Here is a 21,228-nt window from a genome sequence, read left to right as displayed (position 1 = left end):
CACATTGAAGGGTTTTCAATGCGTTTCAATGGGCTTTTTTTATTTGACTTAACGAGGATTTCGCTCTGCAGTGATTTCGCTGAAACGGATTATCCTCGTTAAGCCAGGAACTACTGTACAAATGTGGCCTGTTCTGCCCACCTTCCAAGCCTCCAGAACCCTCTCATAGTCCCCAGAAAGCTGTCCCTGAAAGTCTCTCTTTCAAGTAAGTTGCATATACAGAACCACACCTATCCGTAGGTTCCTCAGGATTTTGTCCAGAGCACAACAATTCTAGCTACCCACCTGCTGCCTGCTCTCTATCAGTGCCAAGGCTTCTGCCATGAGCTTCTGGTTGACGCCGCAGAGGTTTGCCACTTTGGTTTGGCATTTGTGGTGGACGTTCATCGCACAGGCTGCAAGGAAAATGACAGGGTTAGGTTTCTGATTCTGGTGTGGGTGAGAGCAGAGGCACTCCTGTGAAGCTGCTTGCAACAAATGCCTTCCATGCTACGCTACTGCCGTTGCTGTTAGTATTTTTGCCCTATGTGAGAACTTTCCTTCAGGGGCTGACCTTCATAAAAGGATCTATGAAAAAGCAGTACAGAGATTCAAGCAATGCTACACAGTTAGGGGTCCTCGTGGAAACAAAGTTCTGCCCACAATGGGAGTAAACTGGACACTCCAGACTGCTGGCTTTGGAGGGCTTAAAAGGACAGCATGTTGTCACTGATAAACAGCAGAACCCCGTATCCACGATGGATCAGTTCCAAGTCCCATCCGTGGATGCTGAAACATGCGGATAACAGCAAACATGAGCAGTATACATAGCATGGTCTCTGGCTCCCACTAGTGGCCAGTTCTGATACTAAATTTAGTAATTTAGATTTCCAGGATTTTTCTTTTAATATTTTTTGTATTTTCAGACTGTGGATAAACTAATCAGTGGATACTGATTCCATGGATAAGCAGGTCCTATCGTACTGATTTAGAGGTGCAGAAATTGAGCTGTGCAATTCACTGCCACGAACAAACGGGATACTGGTCACAGTACTTAAATTTGTTGTTGCGCCGGCCTTATAATGCAGTTGGTGTCTCATAAGTTTGTGGCCATTCGCTGTGACCAGTTTACCCAAATGTCAGACTTTTTTTGTCTTAAAAATGGCAGTAAACACCTGGACTGCTTACCTTCACATTTTAAGCCCTGCCGTGCGAGGCCCCAGAGCAGCGTTCCACAGTGGTCACAGAATGTGGGGCTTTTGTAGTTGTAGACCTTAAATCGGTGAGGCATGTCGATCTTAAACCTCTCCTTATGGAACTACACACAGAGACAAAAAAAGAGAGAGGTGAATATTTGCTTAATTGCAGCAGGAACAGGCAAAGCAATTCAGTGCCAAAAGCTATCATTTCAAATCTTTCTCAAGGCAGAATTTCCCGTCTGCAAAAATTAAAACATCCTTTCAGCCACCAGGAGGATGATACTGCCCTGTGTTTTGCAACAGCTGTAATCTACAGTGGTGACTCGTTTTTAAAAACCTCAAGTATCCATGGGCCTCTACCGACACCCACCCACACTCTGGAGCGACTAACAGAAAAAGAAATATTAAAATATTAAAGGACTACAACAATCTGTTTAGATTTTGGAGCTGCTGAAGAAGGCAGAAATGGAAATCCCTCGCTGTAGCAGCTAAATAGTTCTGTTATTCTAATATTAATATTCTTAAATCCCAGGTGGGGAGGTTCTGAAGGTCTGTGGGCCATAAGGACCACTCATCTTTGGAGGTACATTAACATCCTGGGGGGAAAAAACCCCCAAATTGCAAACAGCACCCCTCCCCAGAAGACTCTAAGCAGGTGTGACATGCTGGCCTCTCCTTGGTCATAAAAGGTCTTTTAAAAAACAGGAAGTGATCAGCTAGGCATTTCTGCTTAGCTCTCTTAAGGCTTAAAACAGCCTCAGATGGCCGAACAATGTCTCTGTACTGAAGACACCTCTCACAGAGGTTTCTGGGGATGTAATTTGTGATTTGGAGGTCAGATGTTCTTGGACTTCAACTCCCAGAAATCCTGGCCAGAAGAGGTGGTGGTGTAGGCTTCTGGGAGTTGTAGTCCAAGAACATCTGGAGGCCCAAGGTTGGGGACCACTGCAGTAACCAATAGTTCCTTCCCCCCCCTCAGAATTCAAAGAGAGACCTGCCTGTCTGCTGAGAGTTCTATTTCCCTCTCTGTTGTCTGTTGGCAGTCAGTGAGCAGATGGTCTGTTTGTTGTTAGTTTGTTGTTATTTGTTCACATCTGTAAGTAATGAAATGTTTTTACTCTTTCTCCTACAAATGTCTCAGAGTAAGTTATTGGAACTGTTAAGTGCCGGATAATGAGAAAGGGGTGGACTATCTGAGGAACTTGAAGCTATTGTCCTCTGTGAGTCTCTGCAATTCTGCTACGAATCAAAAGGAGAATTTTAGCCAAAAATTCAAAATTCTGAAATACTAGGGAGGCCTGGGTGCCATATGCCAACTGTAGCCTGCACCCTGCCCTCCCTGCTTCAGTCAACTAATTGAGGTCTTGCAGGAACCAGAGCATCTGGTTTGAAGTGCTGAAGTTTTTGTGCAAATATGGAGAAAACACACATAGTACAGTTCATTGGTTTTCTCTTTGTTACGAGCCTGTGAGGTAGGTCCCCTCCCATCTTTTACAGGCGAAGGATGAACATGCATCTCATTTTACAAGCACATTTATCCAACTCACATGCTGGTCTGTTGGATTTAATACACATGTGTGAGGTACGGGTGAAGAGAGTTTAGTTCCAGATCTCCACCAAGTCATAACATTCCTACCTTTTGCAATGAAGCCAGAAAGCTTTCTGAATATCATCACCATCATCTTAGAGCTACAGAGCTGGAAGGGACCATATGGATCATTGAGTCTAGCCCTGACTGTGTCCTTATTTCTTTCAGTTTAATCTACCTGTAGTTAACCTGTAATTTATTGTGTTTTTAGCAGTACTTGTTTTAACATTGTGAACCACCTTGTGTCTCTGGCCTGGGAGAAAAGTGGCTTACAAATGGTACAAAATGAATGAATAAATGAATAAAATCAAGGAACAATTGTGCGATTCCCGTTCTATATCGTAGGACACTTTCATGCAAATGGACGGTGGTGGTGAGATGGTAATTGATTTAGTTCAGTTGTGTGAAACATTTGCTGCATGATGACTGAAGGCCAATAGTAAGTCTCAACCCGAGGAGGTCCATTGAGTCAAAGGAACTTACATAGGTGTTGGCTCACCAAATCCCCATGGTTCAGTGAACTGACTCTAGTCACAGCTTTCTTATAGATTTTTAGCAGTGTGGTTAGAGGTCTTTAACTGTTTCATGACACAGGCTGGACTTAACAACCTGGAGCAGTGGTTCCTGTTAGAGTTCAAAGAAGTGAATTTATGGGATACAGAGGTGTTGCTCTAAAACTGAAAAGTTCTTTTAAAATGTGTCTCAGAGAGCTGCAGTAAAGGTGTAAGTATTACTGAAAAACTACAGATGGGGAAAATAGTTTACAAAACAACTAGTTGTTTTCAGTACAAAAGGAACTGATGAGATAACAGGCAGAAATAGCTCATTCAGTTTCATGTCAATTTTGCAGAGGAAAAAAGTAAACAACAGAATGCTTATGTTATGCGAAACAGAGATAGCAACAAGAAAAAGAAAATAGAAATGCAGTTTGAATTGCCACTTGACTTATGTTTACCTATAAGGTAAATTAACAAAGAAACACCACAAAGCAGATGTGGGAACCTGTATTAAACCAATGAGGATAACTATACATTGTAAAATAGAAGTGTTTAAAAACAGTGTAAAAGGACAAAAGGATGAAGGTTATTTTAAGCAATTTGTTTAACAACACACAAGTAGAAAAGAAAAACAAAGGTTCCACTTGTTTTGTAAGGCTTTAACCTCATGATTAATGAGTTTTGAAGAGGTTATAAACTAGTATATTTTCTGCAATATTTATGAATGAAATATACGTATGTACTGTATTGTCCCTAATGCATGGTATTGTCAGTGAATTACATCATTTTAGCTCAAGGAAGGGGCAATTTCTCTCTGATCTTGAACGGCCAGGAACAATCCAGTCCAGGCGCTGGGTTCTCAAGGAGGAGAACATCTTGAGATTAGAGGCCTCCTGACCTGAAACATGTAGGCTTCCTATTGGTTGAAAGTATAAACGCTGACGGAGTTTGTTTTGATTAATGACATTTCACAAGGCTATAAATGGTGAGTTCTCAAGCATGGATATAAAATGGAGAGGCATCCTCTCTGAAGTGAATGGAAGACACATTGAAAGCAGCCACGAGATAAGATGGAAATAACATAGCCCTTTTATTTCAACTGGCTAAGGCTTGGTTAGAAAATGTTCTTCTGTGTGTGAACTATACGATGAGAGCTAACTAATGGTTTTTACTTTGTATATTTTTTACTTTTAAATTTAACTTTTAATTTTACTTTTTACTGCCAGCCCACATTTAAAGCCAAAACCCCCTCCCCTCAGACCGTCCGGTCAGGGAGAACAAAGGTCAGCCTAGAAGAAAATATTTCGCCATATAAAATGTCCTCCCAAACACAGCTCACCTCCTGCCTCAGTTTCCGCTTCAGGAAAAAACAAAACAAAACAAAACAAAAGTGATGGTTGCTGTGGGTTTTTCAGGCACTTTGGCCGTGTTCTGAAGGTTGTTCAGCCAAAGAGCCTGAAAAACCCACAATAACCATCAGATCCCGGCCGTGAAAGCCTTCGAGAATACGAAAAAAGTGTTAGTTGATGACCTGGAATTATTGCAGTAATTAAGACACCTGTAATAAGATGCCCAGCCAAAATTTAAGATTACTTTTACTGATTACTGGTTTCATTCTGGTATTAACCCTTTACTTGCATAATGTCAGCTATGACGAATGATAGAATCTATTTTCTTTTCCTGAGAGATCTTTAGATCTTTCTGGGACTGTTGGGGATTCAGTTATCCTAATCAGGTTCTGACATTCCGAACCTTTCTATTCTTGGACTACAATTCCCAGAAGTCTCCACCACCAGCTGTGCTGACCCGGGTTCCTGGGAGTGGCAGTTGACGAACACCTGGGTTACCCAAGGTGGAGAATCACAAATCCAGAGGATTCCTTCCAGTTCTGGAGTTCTAAGACAGTTTGTGTTGTTTTTAATATTATTGCATTTCACTCAGTTACATACCATAGTTTCTCTGCTATTGATGGCTGATCCGGTGCATTTAGCTATTACTTTATCAATGCACTTTTTGTGGATGGCAGCGTTGCATTCTGCAGTAAAAGAAGGGAAAAAAATATCATTTTTTTAAAAAAAGTACCCTGACAGAGAAGGACTTTAAAAACAGCAGATGCATTGTTCTGCATTGTTATTATGGTATAATAAACTAAAGTTCCAATGTTTTCTTGTCCTTGGAAAAGTTATTGAAAAGGAGATGAAGGCCTTTGCCTCAGGCTGTGAAATATCTTGGGTCATCTCTGATGTATGTAAGTGGATTGGGCTGGGTCAGGTGGGAATCTTAGGGATGGAACCTGATAAGCACAGAAGAGCGATGCAAACAGCAAAAGCTTCCAAGTCAAGAAGAAATTCTAACTCCCGCAATCCTGATTCCCCACCCTGAAATTTTATAATTTTTTTTACAATTTTTTTACAAAAACTTTTTTTACAAAAGAATTTTTTTTTACAATTTTTTTAAAAAAAGCAAACTTCCTTAACTTTGAGGCCTTGACACCTAGTAGCTCTGCTGGAGGCGTACCTGCACAGCGAAAGAACATCAGTACAATTATTTCTCCTATTTCAATATTGGTTTTGACAGAACATGGACACAATCCAACCTAAGAGGGACATGTGTGCATGGAAATCCTCAGCATGTGTGTTTTAGAAATAAGTTCCACTGTAGTCAGAGTAAAGCAGAGGTCTAATAGCTGAAGGTTGGTCACTCTGATGTCATGGAAATGGTGACATCTGCTCTGGCTTTTAGTTCAGATTGTAGGGGAGCACTTCCAGGCTTCTGACCTATTCTGAGGAAAAAGCTCAGTGCTCTGAATAGCTCTTGACATGTTCAGACTAAAATCTGGGGTGGATTCCTCAACCCTGTGAAATCAGACTGCTGCACAGGATGGGAAGAGGAAGTGTTTTATTGCTGACAATTATTGCCGCCAGTAGTGCCCTCCCAGCAGCATCAATTTTTAGTAATGAAAGACTTCTTCCTGCCGTCCCACAGATCCCAAGGTTTTCACTCTGTGGAAGCCATGGGAGCTGCAGCACCGAAGTAGGAGGACTGTAGACTGAACTGATGCCGCTGTAAGCTAAAGTGGGATGACAAACCTGTGTAAAGTGGATTGCGTTATGCATTTTGTACAGGCTTTGCTTTCATGACTGAGCTTTCCCCCACCCCCAGTGACCAGACTTTTTGTTGCTATGTACAAAAAGCCCTGTATAATAATATCTATTATGCTAGTAATCAGCATTACCATTAGTGTAATATAATAGAGTTGCTTACGCCTGCATTGATAGCCTTGCTTGTTAAGACCCCTGGAAAAATATATAGGGAAAAAGAGTTAGTACAGATACATTCACTGTCCACATTTGAGAAAAATTATTTTTTTTTAAAGACAAAGCAACACGAGGAATTATTTGATTGATTTATTTCTATTGTGCAGCAAAGCAGAATGGAACGATGTGGTTAAAAAGACCACTTTTGAACAAACCGGAGAAAAATACAACATTGTAAACTCAACCAAATAGGCAAAGCCACAAAAACCAGAGGATAAAAACGTGGCAAGACGATTGGCATTCTGTAACCTTGAGATCATCGCTCTCATGTGACTGCTTCTGGGATCACCCCACCCTTAGGTTATTCCCCCTACATGATTGTCTACTTTTGCAACTATTAGGGTTTTCTCAGAGCCAACGAGGCCATCTTCCAGGGCTTCGTTGGTGCCATTTCTGCAGCTTAAGCAACGGCACATACACAGCCTGGGCAAATTAGGGAGAGAATGATGATTATCGGAGATATGGCATTACTAGTGAAGAAGCACATGCTTGGCAGTGGGAGGCCCCCGGTTCAGGTGATGGCAAGGCTGGGAAAGAGGTCCCATCTGCCTGCTTCTGGTGTCATCAGCCATGATTGTTATCTCCCGGGAAGCCATCCAGAAATTGAAAAAGGAGGGAAAAACATGCCTAGAGATGGGTGCTAGGGAGACAGAAAAAGCCCTTACGAAGGGCCTTATGAAGACAGACTTTTGAGGAAGTCTGTTTATGAAACCGGATATTATTATTTGATACTTGCAGTGGGTGTAATCAATATTTGGTTTGTGTAACTGGTCTTTAGCGTAATTTGCTAATTAGAGATGGGCACAAACTGAATCGCCAAGCAGAAAAAAAAATGACAAAAAGGGCTGGTTTGTAGTTCAGTTCGCAATCCAATTCGGGGATCCCGTTTCGCTGAAGCAAAACGAAGAGTTGAACTCTCCCCCCCCAGTGCTTCGTTTTGCTTTGGCAAAATGGATGTCAGGCAGTCCCTCCTGGCATGAACCCGAAAAACTAACCATGAACCGGTTCATTGGGGGTGTGGGGGAGGGAGTTTGTTTCGTGATGGTTTGTGGGCAGCCACGAACCATTCCGAACCACCGGTTTTTCCAGTCCGTGCCCATCTCTAGTGTTAATCTTGGTTTATTTGATCTACAATAATCTTTTTATTATGTATCACTCCATGGATTTGTAGCTATCCTCCTCTGTGAGTCTCTGGGTAGCAAAATAAGACTGAATTTTGCTGGAAATTCCAAAACTATGCAACACAACCATCTACACAACTGCACACTGCACAAACAGTTGGGAAGAACAGGATCCAGGCCAGGCTGTATAAACCACGCCTTGTTTTCTTGACCAACATGTCATGGGGATGGCTGGGCCTGGGTAGATATCTGAATTTAATCTGAGAATCGGATCATAGTGATCTAGTAAATTTTAGCAAAGAAGAAGTTGGTTCCCTCTTCCTTACAGTAGGAGATTTTTGGGCCATGCAGAAAAAAGAACAAGCCATGTATGCCCTACCAGACGAACTCGTGGCAAACCGAGCAGAAGGTGGGCTGAGGGAAGAAGGTGGCCGTGAACTCGTGGCATTTGACGTTGTGGATCTTGGCCTGCTTGATGGCGCCTCTGCGTTGGTGCAGGGAGAAGAACCCTTCCTTTTCACAGTCGATAAAGTCTGGGTCATCTGGGTGGAACAAAAAGAAAGAGAAGTCAGATCCTTCTGGTTACGAAGAAATTCTGTGGTCAGGCTAAATTTAAACGAGTGTGAAAAAGTTGCCAGCTTTGAAAACCCCTGCAAAAATAGTTGGCCGTCACTTCTCAAAATGCACCGGAGTTGAGCTAAAGGAAACAGTGGATTTGTGCAGCGGTGCTCGTATTTCCCGTCTCTGCTGAGTAACCCGCTTGTTCCGAAGGCAAATGATGTATGTGAATACTTCCTGACAGCCTGGAATAATTAGAATATCAAGAAAAACGGTTCCAGCCCCTATTTATCCTTGGTGTGCTAGATTTCTACAGGAAGGGAACAGAGCTTGTCCACTGGGATGGATTTGATTTAAATCATTTTTTTTCTAAAGGAGATATTTTTGACAATTTAATATTTTTTTTAAAAAAATCAATATTTCTTTAAATAATGAATTAAATCATGATTCACACCAATCTGACTTTTAAAAAAATCATTTATCTGCCCTGCTTGACCATGATGGACTAATCTTGTTTTAAAAAGTAACATTTCTACAGGGGCTGAACTTGATGATCCATCCATAGGGTCCCTTTCCAACTCTGCAGTTCTAAGGCTATTCTTCTTCATCATCATCATCATCATCATCATCATCATCATCATCATCATCATCATCATCACCACCACCACCACCACCACCACCACCATCATCATCATCATCATCATCATCATCATCATCATCATCATCATCATCATCATCATCATCATCATTATTATTATTATTATTATTATTATTATTATTATTATTATTATTATTATTATTATTATTATTATTATTATTATTATTATTATTATTATCTCCTTTAAGGCTCCACTTTTTTAAAAAAAATATTTATATTAAAAATAATAAAATCACACCCCTGCTTAATCCCAGCCCATGGACCGGGGAACTTCAAGTCATACCAGATGAACTCTCTGATACCATATTTTGAAAGCTGCGCAGGGGTGTGTCTGGTCTGGTCTTGGGCTACTTCCTGTGGCCCTGTTTTAATTATTTTAAAGTCACTGCTGCTTTTCTTATTTTAGAGCTCTTGTTTATTCGGCTGATTTTAGGTTCTGCATCGCTTCAGTTCCAGTCAAAGTTGGGAAGGACCACTTACAGTCACTGACTATGAAACGGCCACCTTGTCACTTACCAGAGGTTTCCAGGAAATATTTTGCATTCATTAACATTCTGCCTTGGGGCTTCAGTTCTAGCTGAAAAAAAGGAAGGAAGATGTCAGGATAAGACCAGAAATTGACCATTCCAATTGCTGACTGGAAAGATGGCATAAAAATCTGAAATGAATTCATTTATTCATTCATTTATTATTTGAATTTATATCCTGCACCATCTGGCAACCAGGCCACTCTGGAGGAAAAAAATTAAAAACACAATAAAAACAAGTTAATACATAACAAATCAGAAATTAAAACAGATGGCAGTAAGGTGGTGGAAAGGGTGATGGAGAGGATAGCAAAAAGGATGGTAAAAAGGGAGGGTAAGATCCTAGTGCTCCGGGAAAGCCTGGTGGAAGTCTTCCATGCTTGTTTCATCCCATTCAGCGAGGGTGCCAGGCGGATTTCCATGGGCAGGTTGTTCCACAGGCAGGGGGTGTTATGGTCAGCCATAGCATTACCTGTCCGTCACAGCTGGGAGGGAAAATCTCAGCCAATGAGAGGGCGGAGGGTGGTGCAGAGGCGGGAGGAGCTGTGATATATAAGGTGTGTGTGAGGTGTGAGTGGGTCAGATAGGAGATAGGAGACAGCAGATAGATGAGAGATGAGTGTCTGAGCTGCGAGTTAAAGTAATCTTAGTGTCAGTGTGAAAGAGTCTGTGAGAGCTAGTGCCTGAGAAACAGTAACTGATTATTTCTTTAACAGTGATTTACCATTCCATTCTTTTTGTATTCAATAAACCAAGTTTTTATTTTTAAAAGTTATACTGGCCTGCTGTATGATTTATTCATTAAGGAATGGTTGGTGGCAGTAAAGAAGAGTGAAGGGTTTTAAAGTGACGTGATGACCTCCCTTTGTGAGTAGTGAGGGAGGCCGTCACAGGGGGAGACCACTGAGAAGGCCCCGTTTCTTGTTCTTTCCCTCCGGGCCTCCTTCGGGGTCAAGGCCCTCAACCTCCCTGCCTGTGAGGAACAGGTATTACGGACAGATCTGGCTGGGAGCAGGCGTTCTGATAGGTCCCGAGGTCCTAAACCGTTTAGGGCTTTAAATGTTATCATCATAACCGGTAGCCAATGAAGGGCAGCCAGAATGAGGGAGAATATGCTGGAATTTCTTCACCGCAGTTATTAATCTGGCCACTGAATTCTGGACCAGTTGAAATCTCTGCATCAGCCTCAAGGGTAGCCCCATGTAGAGAGCACTGGAGTAGTCTATTCCTGAGATTACGAGGGCATGAATCAGCGTTGTGATGTATTTTGATAGAGTCTTGGGGACATTCTCTTCTGGTTACCAAAGCTGCTCTCCCTCCGCTTATAACCTTGTATGAGAAGGGGTAGATGAAATGTCTAAAATGCAGTTCAGATGCAATTGTCGGCGTGTGAGAGTTCACCCGAAGAGCTGCGATTGCAATTCATGTTTTCCAAATTTAGCTTGATAAGAGATAGATCATGTGGGAATCCCCACTGTCAGAGAGTCTCGTAGCACCTTAAAGACTATAAAAAACTGTTACATTAATCTGTCTAAGGGCTGGCCATGTCATTCCGTTGCAGCAAAGCAATGAAAAGCCGTAATTGCTTTATTATAACTGCTGAAAGCCTTGTGGGGCAGTGGTTAAATTCCAGTGCTGCAGTTAAGACTCTGCTCACTTAACCTGAGTTGGATTCCGACAGGCTCAAGGTCGACTCAGCCTTCCGTCCTTCCGAGGTTGATAAATTGAGTACCCAGCTTGCTGTGCACCTGCATAATTAAATTGTAAACTATCCAGAGAGTGTTTCGAGCACGATGGGGTAGTATATTAGCATACACTTCATAACATGAGGTTCCACGGATTGCAATCCACCTCACCAGATGCACAGTGTAAGAGCCAGAGGTGGGCAAAATGTTATTGGACTACAACTCCCATGAGCCCCATGAGCCAGCACTTCAAATGGTCAGGCATTCTGAGCGTTGCTGCTCACAACAGCTGGAGAACTGTAACTTGTTCTTCATTATAAGTCTGTTTTTCGTGCCATAAACTGACACATCGACCTGTCTGGAAACTATTACAAAGTGTAAGAAATTCAGTATACTACCAGTGATTCCCAGAAATACATTACTATCAAATAAAAACAGAGAGAGAGAGAGAGAGAGAGAGAGAGAGAGAGAGAGAGAGAATTTCAAAAACATCCAATCCAACTGCATCATCATCATCACAGTTCAACACACTTCTTCATTTGGTTGTTGATTAAATTTGGGGAGTAAATTCCCCCCGGGAGGCATGCATGAATTCAAGCTCTTGCCACTTTTATTACTAATGATTATTATCTCGTCCTCTCAGAGGTTTCTCTGTCACAGCAAAGATATTACACTTGCCTTCTACAGATTGAGTCAATGTGCTACAAAGGCCATATTTCAATTTTGCCATCAATAGGCCTTGTAAATGTGATGCATTGTCCATGCTGAGGATGGCTGGCAGCATTTATTACAGAGAGCTGCCTGTGCTTTTCCTCGCAACACACACACGCACACACACACACACACACACACACACAGAGAGAGAGAGAGAGAGAGAACAAAAAAGTGAAAATAAAAACAAACAAAAAACTCTACCCTGATTGTGCTGCTTTGGGAACCGGATAATTGAATTTACATCAGGATATTTATTAAAATTCTGTTTAAGCATTCTATATCTCGATCAACCCAAATTGTAGGACATGCAACAATGGGATCAAATTATAGGAAGCCAGATTTCAGTTGAATATCAGGGAAAACTTCCTAACCGTTAGAGAAGTACAACAATGGAGAGAACTCGAGAGGTGGTTAATGCTCCAACCCTGGAAGCATTCAAGAGAAAATTGGACAACCCTCTGTCAGATCTGCTTTGGCCTTAGGGGTCCCTTCAATTCAATTATTCTATGATTCTATGATACAAACCCCTCTGTTATGTTTAACCCGTGTTGGATTACAGAGCAATTTATATCAAAATAACAACAATTAAATTTAAAGTCAAACAATTAAAGCAATAAGGAAATAACATGATTAAATATGGTAGAATAACAAAATAAAATTGCAACCTCTTTTCAGTATTTAAAATATTGACTATCAAACTGCCTAAGGGCCACAGCACAGATTACTGTGAAGATGGAAGAAGCAGCTACCTTTGCCCCCATTTTACTCTAGAGCAAGTGCACAGCCCTGTCCACATCAGGAGCATGACTTAAAGAGATAGTGGAAATGGAAGCTTGGGGTTAATAGTGGGGGGAATAGGGGAAATCCTTGTTATACTTTTATCTGGTTCAGAATTACCACACTGTCATTTATGTTACAAAAGAGTGAAGCATCACTTAATGAATAATATTTTGCAATATAAATTAAAGGTGCTTTGGGCACAATCCAGATCAGGAGCCTAGCAGAGTAGGGAGGACTGAGACTCACGCACCAGATCTTCTATTACTGTATTTTTCCATGTATAAGACTATACTTTTGTCTAAAATCTTTAGACTAAAAATTGAGGGTTGTCTTATACATGGAAGTAAGCTGAGGAGAAAAAACAAGTGGAGGGGAAAGCAGGGATCAAAGTGATCCTGCAGGGCTTGGATCCCTGCTTTCCTCTCCACTTGCTGAGCCTTAGCAAAAGGAAAGCAGGGATCAAAGTGCTGCAGGATCGCTTTGATCCCTGCTTTCCCCTCTGCTTGCTAAGTCCCATGGGGCTTAGCAAAAGGAGGGGGGAAGGATCAAAGCAATCCCGTGGTTGTATAAGGGGGAAAGGGATCAAAATGATTGTGCAGTCGTGGAATTGCTTTGCTCCCTTTCCTCCTCCTTTTGATAAGCTATGTGGGGCTTAGCACAAGGGTAGAAAGCAGGGATCAAAGCCATCCTGCAGCACTTTGATCCTTTTTACCCTACATTTTCTAAGCCCCACTTAGATTTCTTAATTTTGGGTTAGAAAAGAGTGGGGGGGTGTCTTATACATGGGGGCATTTTATACACGGAAAAATAGGGTACTTGAGATTTAAGAAGATCAGCATCAACACTGTCCTTGTGAATATGAGCCAACAGTGTGACATGGTTTCAAAAAAGGCCAATGCTATTTTGGTCTGCAATAAGAGAAATGCAGTCTCCAAATCCTATTCTCCACTATTTAAGGCCTCATCTACTGTGTCCAGTTCTGGATATTGCACTTTAAGGAGGATGCCAACAAATTGGAATAAATTGTGAGGAGGGCAACAATCAGGGGACTGGAAAGCAAAATCTGTTAGGAATGACAGAAAGAACTGGGCATGTTTAGCTTTGAGAAGAATGAGACTGAGGGGATATTTATTTATTTATTTATTTATTTATTTATTTATTTATTTATTTATTTATTTATTTATTTATTTAATTAATTAATTAATTAATTAATTAATTAATTAATTAATTAATTAATTAATTAATTAATTAATTAATATCCCGCCTATCTGGACTATAAGTCCACTCTAGGCGGCTTCCAACATATAATAAGAATAAAATACAATTAAAAAACAAAATGTGCATAAACATAAATAATAATTACAATCACAACAGATAAAAAGGAATATAAGGGAAATTAGAAAAGGAATCAGGAATTGATTGGAGGGAAGGCCTGGATGTATAACCATGTTTTTAATTGAGTTTTAAAAACACCCAGCATAGGGGCCGCACGAATCTCTGGAGGAAGGTTGTTCCAGAGGCGAGGAGCCACCGCCGAGAAGGCCCGGTTTCGTGTCTTCTCCTTCTGGGCCTCTCTCGGCGTCAGGCTCCTCAGCCTCACCTCCAGACTCGTGCGGGTGATCCGGGTAGACCTAGGTGGGAGCAGGCGTTCCGCCAAGTATCGAGGTCCTAAACCGTTTAGGGCCTTATAAGTAAGCATTAGAACTTTGAAGTCGATGCGGAAACGGATGGGCAGCCAATGCAATGCGGCCAGCGTTGGAGAAATGTGTTGGTATTTTCTCACTCCGGTAAGGAGTCTGGCCGCAGCATTCTGCACCACCTGAAGGGTAGCACTTTCCAAATACTTGAAAGATGGTTAAACAGAGGAGGGGCAGGATCTGTTTTCAATCATCCCCGAGCACAGGACACGCAACAATGGGCTCAAGTTACCAGAAGCCAGATTTAGGCTGAATATTAGGAAAAAGTTCGTAACTGTCAGTGTGACAATGGAACCAATTATTTCAGGAGGTGGTGAATGCTTGAATGTTGGAAGGATTCAAGAGGATATTGGATAGCCACCTGTTGGATCTGCTTTGATTTGGATTCCTGCATGGAGCAGAGGGTTGGATTCAAAGGCCTTAGAGGCCTCCTTCCAACTCCACTATTGTATGATTCTATGAAGACCTTGAAAAATATCTGGGGTGGGCTCTTATGCTTACCCACATTTCTGTTTTCCCATTGTTCTTCCTGCACTTGTCAGCCACCGAGTTCAGCTCCACTGTCGTTTCCGAGACCATCTCTGCGCTCTTATCCTTCACAACGATGTCCATGACGCGGCCCTTGCGAATGTGAGCATCAAAGGTGCTATTCCATGGCGGGTACATGGTGGGTTTCTTCTGGACATAAACTTGGCCATTCTCTAGGATCAAATGCATTTTCTGACTTTATTCAAATAGTGCAGAGAATATGCCAAAATTTGCAATGTAAGAAAAAGAAAAGGAACAAAAAAAGGAGATTTTTCTTATCCCCCTCCCCAAGATGAACCGAATTGTTCCTCTCATTACAGTGGTGCCCCGCATAGCGACGTTAATCCGTTCCGGATTAATCGTCGCTATGCAGAAACATCGCTAAACGGAATGGAAAAAGCCATAGGAACGCATTAAACTTCGTTTAATGCATTCCTATGGCTCCCAAACTCACTGTTGAGCGAAGTTCCTCCATAGCGCGGCCATTTTCGCACCCTCAGTAAGCGAGGGCAGGGCATGAAAACACTTGCGGCAGCCATTTTGGGCACCCGGCGGCCATTTTGGAACCACCGATCAGCTGTTTAAAAAAACATCGTAATGCCTATTCAGAACATCGCAATGTGATCGCATTAGCGATCTAAAAAAATAGATTGCTATGCAGATTCGTCGTTAAACGGTGCACTCGTTATGCGAGGCACCACTGTATTAGAATGAGCTGAAATTTCTCTCCCCAACCCCAAACACAGGGCTGGCTGAAGAATTTTAATGACCAACCAATGCACCTCATGTTGTTGCTATGATGTGGCTGCTTTAGCTAAGGTTCCCCAATTATTTTATAGCTGTTTTTAAAAATATGCCTTAAATCAGTGGTTCACCTAGCATTGATAAGATATAAAATCAGTATAAGCAGGGGTTTCATAAGAATTCCTATACTTAGGATCTTTGCACTTTACAGTTATCATAGCAGTAAATGTTTTTTAATCTACTGTGACCAAAATCTTCTTGTGTAAATTAAGCTGGTGTAAAGGAAATGGCATAGCCTATACCTGCGAATTGCCACTAATTAAAGAGTCTCACCTGTGAATCCATGCTGAGCCAGTGGGCTTTAGCACAGTGAGATTACATGGAAGTACCGAAGAATCAAAGCAAGAACTCTTAACATTATAGCAATCTACAGGTGACTTCATTTCCCTTAGAGTAGCACAGTTGACACAGGAGGATCTTAGCCAATATTTTTACAACTTTTACTTATTAACAATTATTATTTTGTGTGCTTGGGCTTTGTCCCAACATTGTTGCAATGTTATGACCTAAAACCTAACTGGAAGGGATAAATCTAGCAACTGGACTCCTGTGTTTATATAGGTGTGCATAAATTGCCACATGAAATTGTAGTTATTGATGAGGTGCCAAGTTTTGCATCTCAGGGACATACCATCCAGGCTGTTGTTGTTGTTTTGACTACAAACCCCAGAATTCTCCATTCTGGGAGCCCCAACTGTGTAGGTGTTTATCCGTCAGTTTGACAGGAAGGGCTGAACACCTGTCCGGAAGAAAAAACATTCATCTCTAGCACCAGTGAGCTCCTGAAAGTGTCATCTGTCCATCTTAGATTATAATGGGCGTTTCCTTTCCCACCTCAAGTAGCAGGCAAACTTGGGCAGTTATTATACCTCAGAGAAGCACAGAAGGAAAGGACAAAGCCCATCATAAGAACATCAGAAGATCCCTGCTGGATCAGGCTGAGGGCCCATCTAGTCCAGCTTCCTGGATCTCACCATGGTTCCACTAGATGCCTCTGGGAGCAAACGAGACGAGACCTGTCTCCTGATCCCCCTCCCCTGCATCTGGCCTTTGGAGGGACCTTTCTTCTAAGCCTGGAGATGATACATCCCCATCACAGCTTGTCATCTGCTATGGACTTTTCTTCCAGAAATGTTTCCGGTCCCCTTTTCAAGACATCTAGGTCAGATGCCATCACCACTTCCTGTGGCAAGGAGTTCCACAGCTTGTCCCGGCAAGCTGGAAGGACAATTATGTCCTTCTGAGCAGACCTTGGAAATGTCTGGTTTACCCCCAACACATTATCACTGAATAGCTAGAGAAATTTAATTTTCCAGTGTCCACTCATTAAGACAATGGGCACAGTTCATTAAATCTTTCGTTCATTTGTGAATGATGCTTTTTAAAAAGGATTGGAAATGTATAGCAATGAATCAAGGTAGCAAGGAATGTCCATTGTTGCTCAAAAATTCAACTGTTGCCCCTCCATCATGGCTGGAGAAAGTTCAGGCACTCCGTCCAGGGACCTCATTAGGTATGTGCAGATTCCTGTCTTTGGACTGTTACTCCCACAATTCCCTTGGCACCTCCCAGAATCGGACTGCAATTCCCAGAATTTCCCAGGCAGAATTCCACGCACTTCCATCAACAGTGTTTTGTATCCTCTGAACTATGGTGCCCTGAGACGAAACCCATATCACCTCCTATGAAGAACAGAGATGGGCACGAACCAGAAAACTGACAAATCAGTTGATAGGCTGGCTCTCGAACAGAGACAGCAGGCCTGGCTTCCGGAAGGGACGTAGCGGCAGAGGACACAGCAGAAGCAGGTAGGAAGACGACCAGGTCAGGGGCGGGCTGAAGCAAAATGAAATGTAGGGCGAAAAGAAGTTTGGTGCTTGGTTTTGTTTCGGCAAAATGAGATCCGTGGACCAACCCGCTTTTTTTCCCCAGGGTCCACTCATAAATAAATGCATGGTTGCATGTTCGTGGCCATCCCCAGTGGAGAATCATCAAAGAATCACATAGCTTTTAGAGAGAGAGAGAGAGAAAGAGAGTAGCTTCGGTCAGTCAGTAAAAGTGATACGAATCTTGTGGTTGTTGTGGGTTTTTCGGGTCCTTTGGCCATATTCTGAAGGTTGTTCTTCCTGATGTTTCACCAGTCTCTGTGGCCGGCATCTTCAGAGGACAGCACAGAGACAATATGAGCAAAGAGTGCTGTCCTCTGAAGATGCTGGCCACAGAGACTGGCGAAATGTTAGGAAGAACAACCTTCAGAACACGGCCAAAGAGCCCTAAAAACCCACAACAACCATCAGATCCCCACCATGAAAGCCTTCTAGAATACATTGATATGAATCTTGTTTAAAGGTTCTTAAACTCGCCAGCTCTTCTGCCTGAGAGCACATTGTAGAACATGTGGCTCTGTCTCTCTCTCTGTGTGTATTAAATTCCGTGACCTTTCTCTGCATGCAGCCCAATGGTTTTGTGCATTAACAGGGTTTATTTTTAGCTGGCTAGCACTCGTTGATTGAAATAATATCATCTGTGTTTTCAGTGCAACAATAGCAATTAAAAAACAAACAACGTAATACTTTTCCTTATCTAGCACCACTATCTTATAATGCAAATCAGACAGTTTTAATCCTTTTGAATCTCATTCAGCATAGGGTCACTTCTTGGGTGGGTTGAAAGCTTCTTGTTTGAGGGGGACCAGCCCTACTTTCGTTCTATTTGTTGATTTGTTCATTCTTTCTGTTTCTTCGTCACTTTGCTTTTCTTGAAGTAAAGGGACTCGAGGAGGGCGACAGAATTTTTGGAAGACAAGTGCATTTTAAAAAAAATGCTTGGTGTCTTATTACCTAAGTATGGAGGAAGGTGGAAGGACAATCATGTCAGCATCTCATCTCCATCATACACATATTTTTCCAGTCGCAGGCCTGGTCTTCCAAACCTTGTGTACATGGTTGCACAACTAGACATACAAAAGGAAGTTTTCTGGAGTGACAGTGAAGCTTATGCAACGGCCCTTCTGTTCTGCACTTTAGGCCATATAGTAAAAAGTGATTTAATGAATGAAGCCTTGGAATAACAAGTGAATAAAACCATTTCATTTTTAAAAGTATGTTAAAAAAAATCTAAAAGCACAATCGAAGATGCCTTTCTTAGTGGAATGTTCGGAGGGCCAAAGTCTGCCAGAAGAGAATTTATTTATTTATTTATTTATTTATTTATTTATTTATTTATTTATTTATTTATTTATTTATAGTCCATCCAACTTAGTGGAAATTAATAATGGGCTCATACTACAGGAAGCCATATTTAGGATGAATATCAGGGGAAAGAAAACATCTTAACTGTTAGAGCAGTACGACAACGGAACCCATGACCTCAGGAGGTAGTGAGCACTCCAATGCTGGAGGCATTCAAGAGAAAATTGAGACAAACACCTTGTTTAATTTGTATTCCTGCACAGAGCAGGGGGTTGGACTTGATGGCCTTACAGGTCCTTTCCCACTCCATTATTCTATGATTCTATAATCTTGTCCGGTGCGGATAAAAAGGTAGCCTGGAGATAGAAATGGGGACTTGCCCCGAAAATTGCCAAAGGGGGAAGTATTAAAGAGTCTCCATCTCTCTGTCTTGAGTCTCTCCATCAGGAAATGTAGACGTGAAGGTCCTCCTTAGGACAATTCTTTTACTCCCCATAAGAAGATTGGATGGCATGCAACCCCATATACAGAAATGTATAAATGTTTAAATACATGGGGACTGACTTACCAGACTCTACGGCTTCTTTGACCATCACGGCGCAATAGGGATCGATCACATCTCCTTGCGAAGGCAGGTAGGGCCCACTGTCGTAGTTGGACAATCCGATCCGAAGGAAGGGAGACATGGCCGGCTCTGTGGGGACCAGAAAGCAGACGTTGAGGGAGTGATTTCTAAAAATGGTCCTCGCCTTCCTGACGCTGTCCGCCACCGCAAGCACAAACATTGAACTGAGATGCTGCTTATCCTTTCCGACAAGACTTCCCCTCTCTGTTTCCTCACCAGCTGAGTTAGCAAAAGTTTGCGACGGGAGGGTACATGACCCCAGGAAGGCCGCTCGATACGATCCGCCGGCTCAGCGGCAGGGCCAGAGGGCGCGCGTGATGATCGCCAGGCAGTGGCCGGGAATAGCATCCGATTGACTTTGCTTAATGCAAAAGCACCGGTCAGTTGTGGTGTCAGAATAAACAGAGAATGATCCTTACATATTCAGTAATGCTGCTGCTGCAAGAGGAAGGAGGGAAGAGTTCATTTAAGGAACCCTACAAGGGTTAACACAAAGTCACACATTGGCTTTCCCCAGAGAGAAAGCTGGAAAAAGCCACCGCCACTTACGCCTTACGAAATGACACTGCAATGTATCCCTTGAAAGGCTGCACCGTTAAAACATGATGCGGCCCAAGTGTTCAAGGTGATATTTACGTCCTGGAGGTAAAACAAAGCCACCCAGCAGCAGAACCTTAGGAAAATGACACGCTGGAGAAGAGAGCCACCACTACCTCCTCCTCCTCCTGCTTCTTCTTTTTAAAAGAACTGCTAGTATTTTCAGTCAGTTGGCGCTAAACTGTAAGGATTCCCAAAGAGAAGGCTGAAAAGTTAGTGAAAACAACAGAGCCATGAGCTAACAAATGTCTTTTTAAACCTCCTTTCTTTTAATACCGTAAGCTGCCTTGGATCCTCTAGGACAGGGGTCCCCAACCTTGGGCCTCCAGATGTTCTTGGACTTCTACTCCCAGAAATCCTGGCCAGCAGAGGTGGTGGTGAAGGCTTCTGGGAGTAGAAGTCCAAGAACATCTGGAGGCCCAAGGTTGGGGACCACTGCACTAGGGAAAGGTGGCCTATAAAGATTTAAAATAAACGAATCAAAGGAAATAAGTAATTGCAGGCTAAGCCTTCAAGGGGTATGGGCCACACCACTCTGTTGCTTAAACCATAAGAGAGGAATAAGGTTTTTAGAGTCATCAAGTTTGGGTTGCCAGGACCCCCCCCCCCCAGTGCCAGTTGGAGTCTTGGGGAATCGTTGCGCTTCCTCTGTTTTCCATGTGAGGAGGTGGCTCTCTCCACAAACCGTGCTAGAGCAGGAAAACATTTGCCTTAACACCTCAGCACCCAATGCCCGCTGGTCCCAGTGCTGAATAGAGGTGGACATTTCCTGCTGCCTTCAGCTTTTCCTAACCTTATTAATTTTTCTAGTGAGTGTTATCATCTCAGGCTTGGTATGTAAATGTTTGTGTTTGTTTGTTTTGCCTGTTATTACGCGCTGTCAAGTCACTTCCAGGTGATGGTGACCTCACACATTAGTGAACTCCAAAAGGTCCTGTCACCGTGAATCCTCCGTAAGCCTTGCAGACTCATGTCTGTGGCTTCCTTCCTTGAGTCAGTACATCTCACGTTTTGTCTGTCCCTTTTCACAGAATTAAAAAAATCATAGAAAAGTGAAGTTGGAAGGGGCCTACAAGGCCATCAAGTCCAACCCCCTGCTCCAGGCAGGAATACAATCAAAGCAGATCTGCCAGGTGATTATCTAAGTTTTTCTTGAATGCCTC

General features: G+C 42.4%; 1 protein-coding gene across 4 annotated transcripts in view; it reads right to left on the bottom strand.

The window, feature by feature from the left end:
• PRKCQ (protein kinase C theta) overlaps window positions 1-21,228 on the bottom strand; it is a 50,394-nt gene that overhangs the window by 14,645 nt on the left and 14,521 nt on the right. For 2 of the 4 annotated variants that reach the window (XM_073002505.2, XM_073002506.2), the window contains exons 2-9: window positions 19,412-19,537; window positions 14,822-15,021; window positions 9,434-9,494; window positions 8,081-8,243; window positions 6,528-6,559; window positions 5,213-5,298; window positions 1,168-1,297; window positions 286-395 (exon numbers count right to left, since the gene is read on the bottom strand). In XM_073002505.2, the coding sequence (XP_072858606.2) occupies window positions 286-395; window positions 1,168-1,297; window positions 5,213-5,298; window positions 6,528-6,559; window positions 8,081-8,243; window positions 9,434-9,494; window positions 14,822-15,021; window positions 19,412-19,529 (900 nt within the window). In that variant the 5' untranslated portion in view covers window positions 19,530-19,537. Of the gene's footprint in view, window positions 1-285; window positions 396-1,167; window positions 1,298-5,212; window positions 5,299-6,527; window positions 6,560-8,080; window positions 8,244-9,433; window positions 9,495-14,821; window positions 15,022-17,361; window positions 17,447-19,411; window positions 19,538-21,228 lie in introns of those variants that run through there. The other 2 variants (XM_073002507.2, XM_073002508.2) reach the window with 2 other exon arrangements.

The sequence above is a fragment of the Pogona vitticeps genome, chromosome 5 (assembly GCF_051106095.1).
Source record: "Pogona vitticeps strain Pit_001003342236 chromosome 5, PviZW2.1, whole genome shotgun sequence".
Classification (NCBI taxonomy): Eukaryota; Metazoa; Chordata; class Lepidosauria; order Squamata; family Agamidae; genus Pogona; species Pogona vitticeps.
Note: the sequence above shows the minus strand (reverse complement) of the source record. Positions and strands in the feature narration are given on the sequence as shown.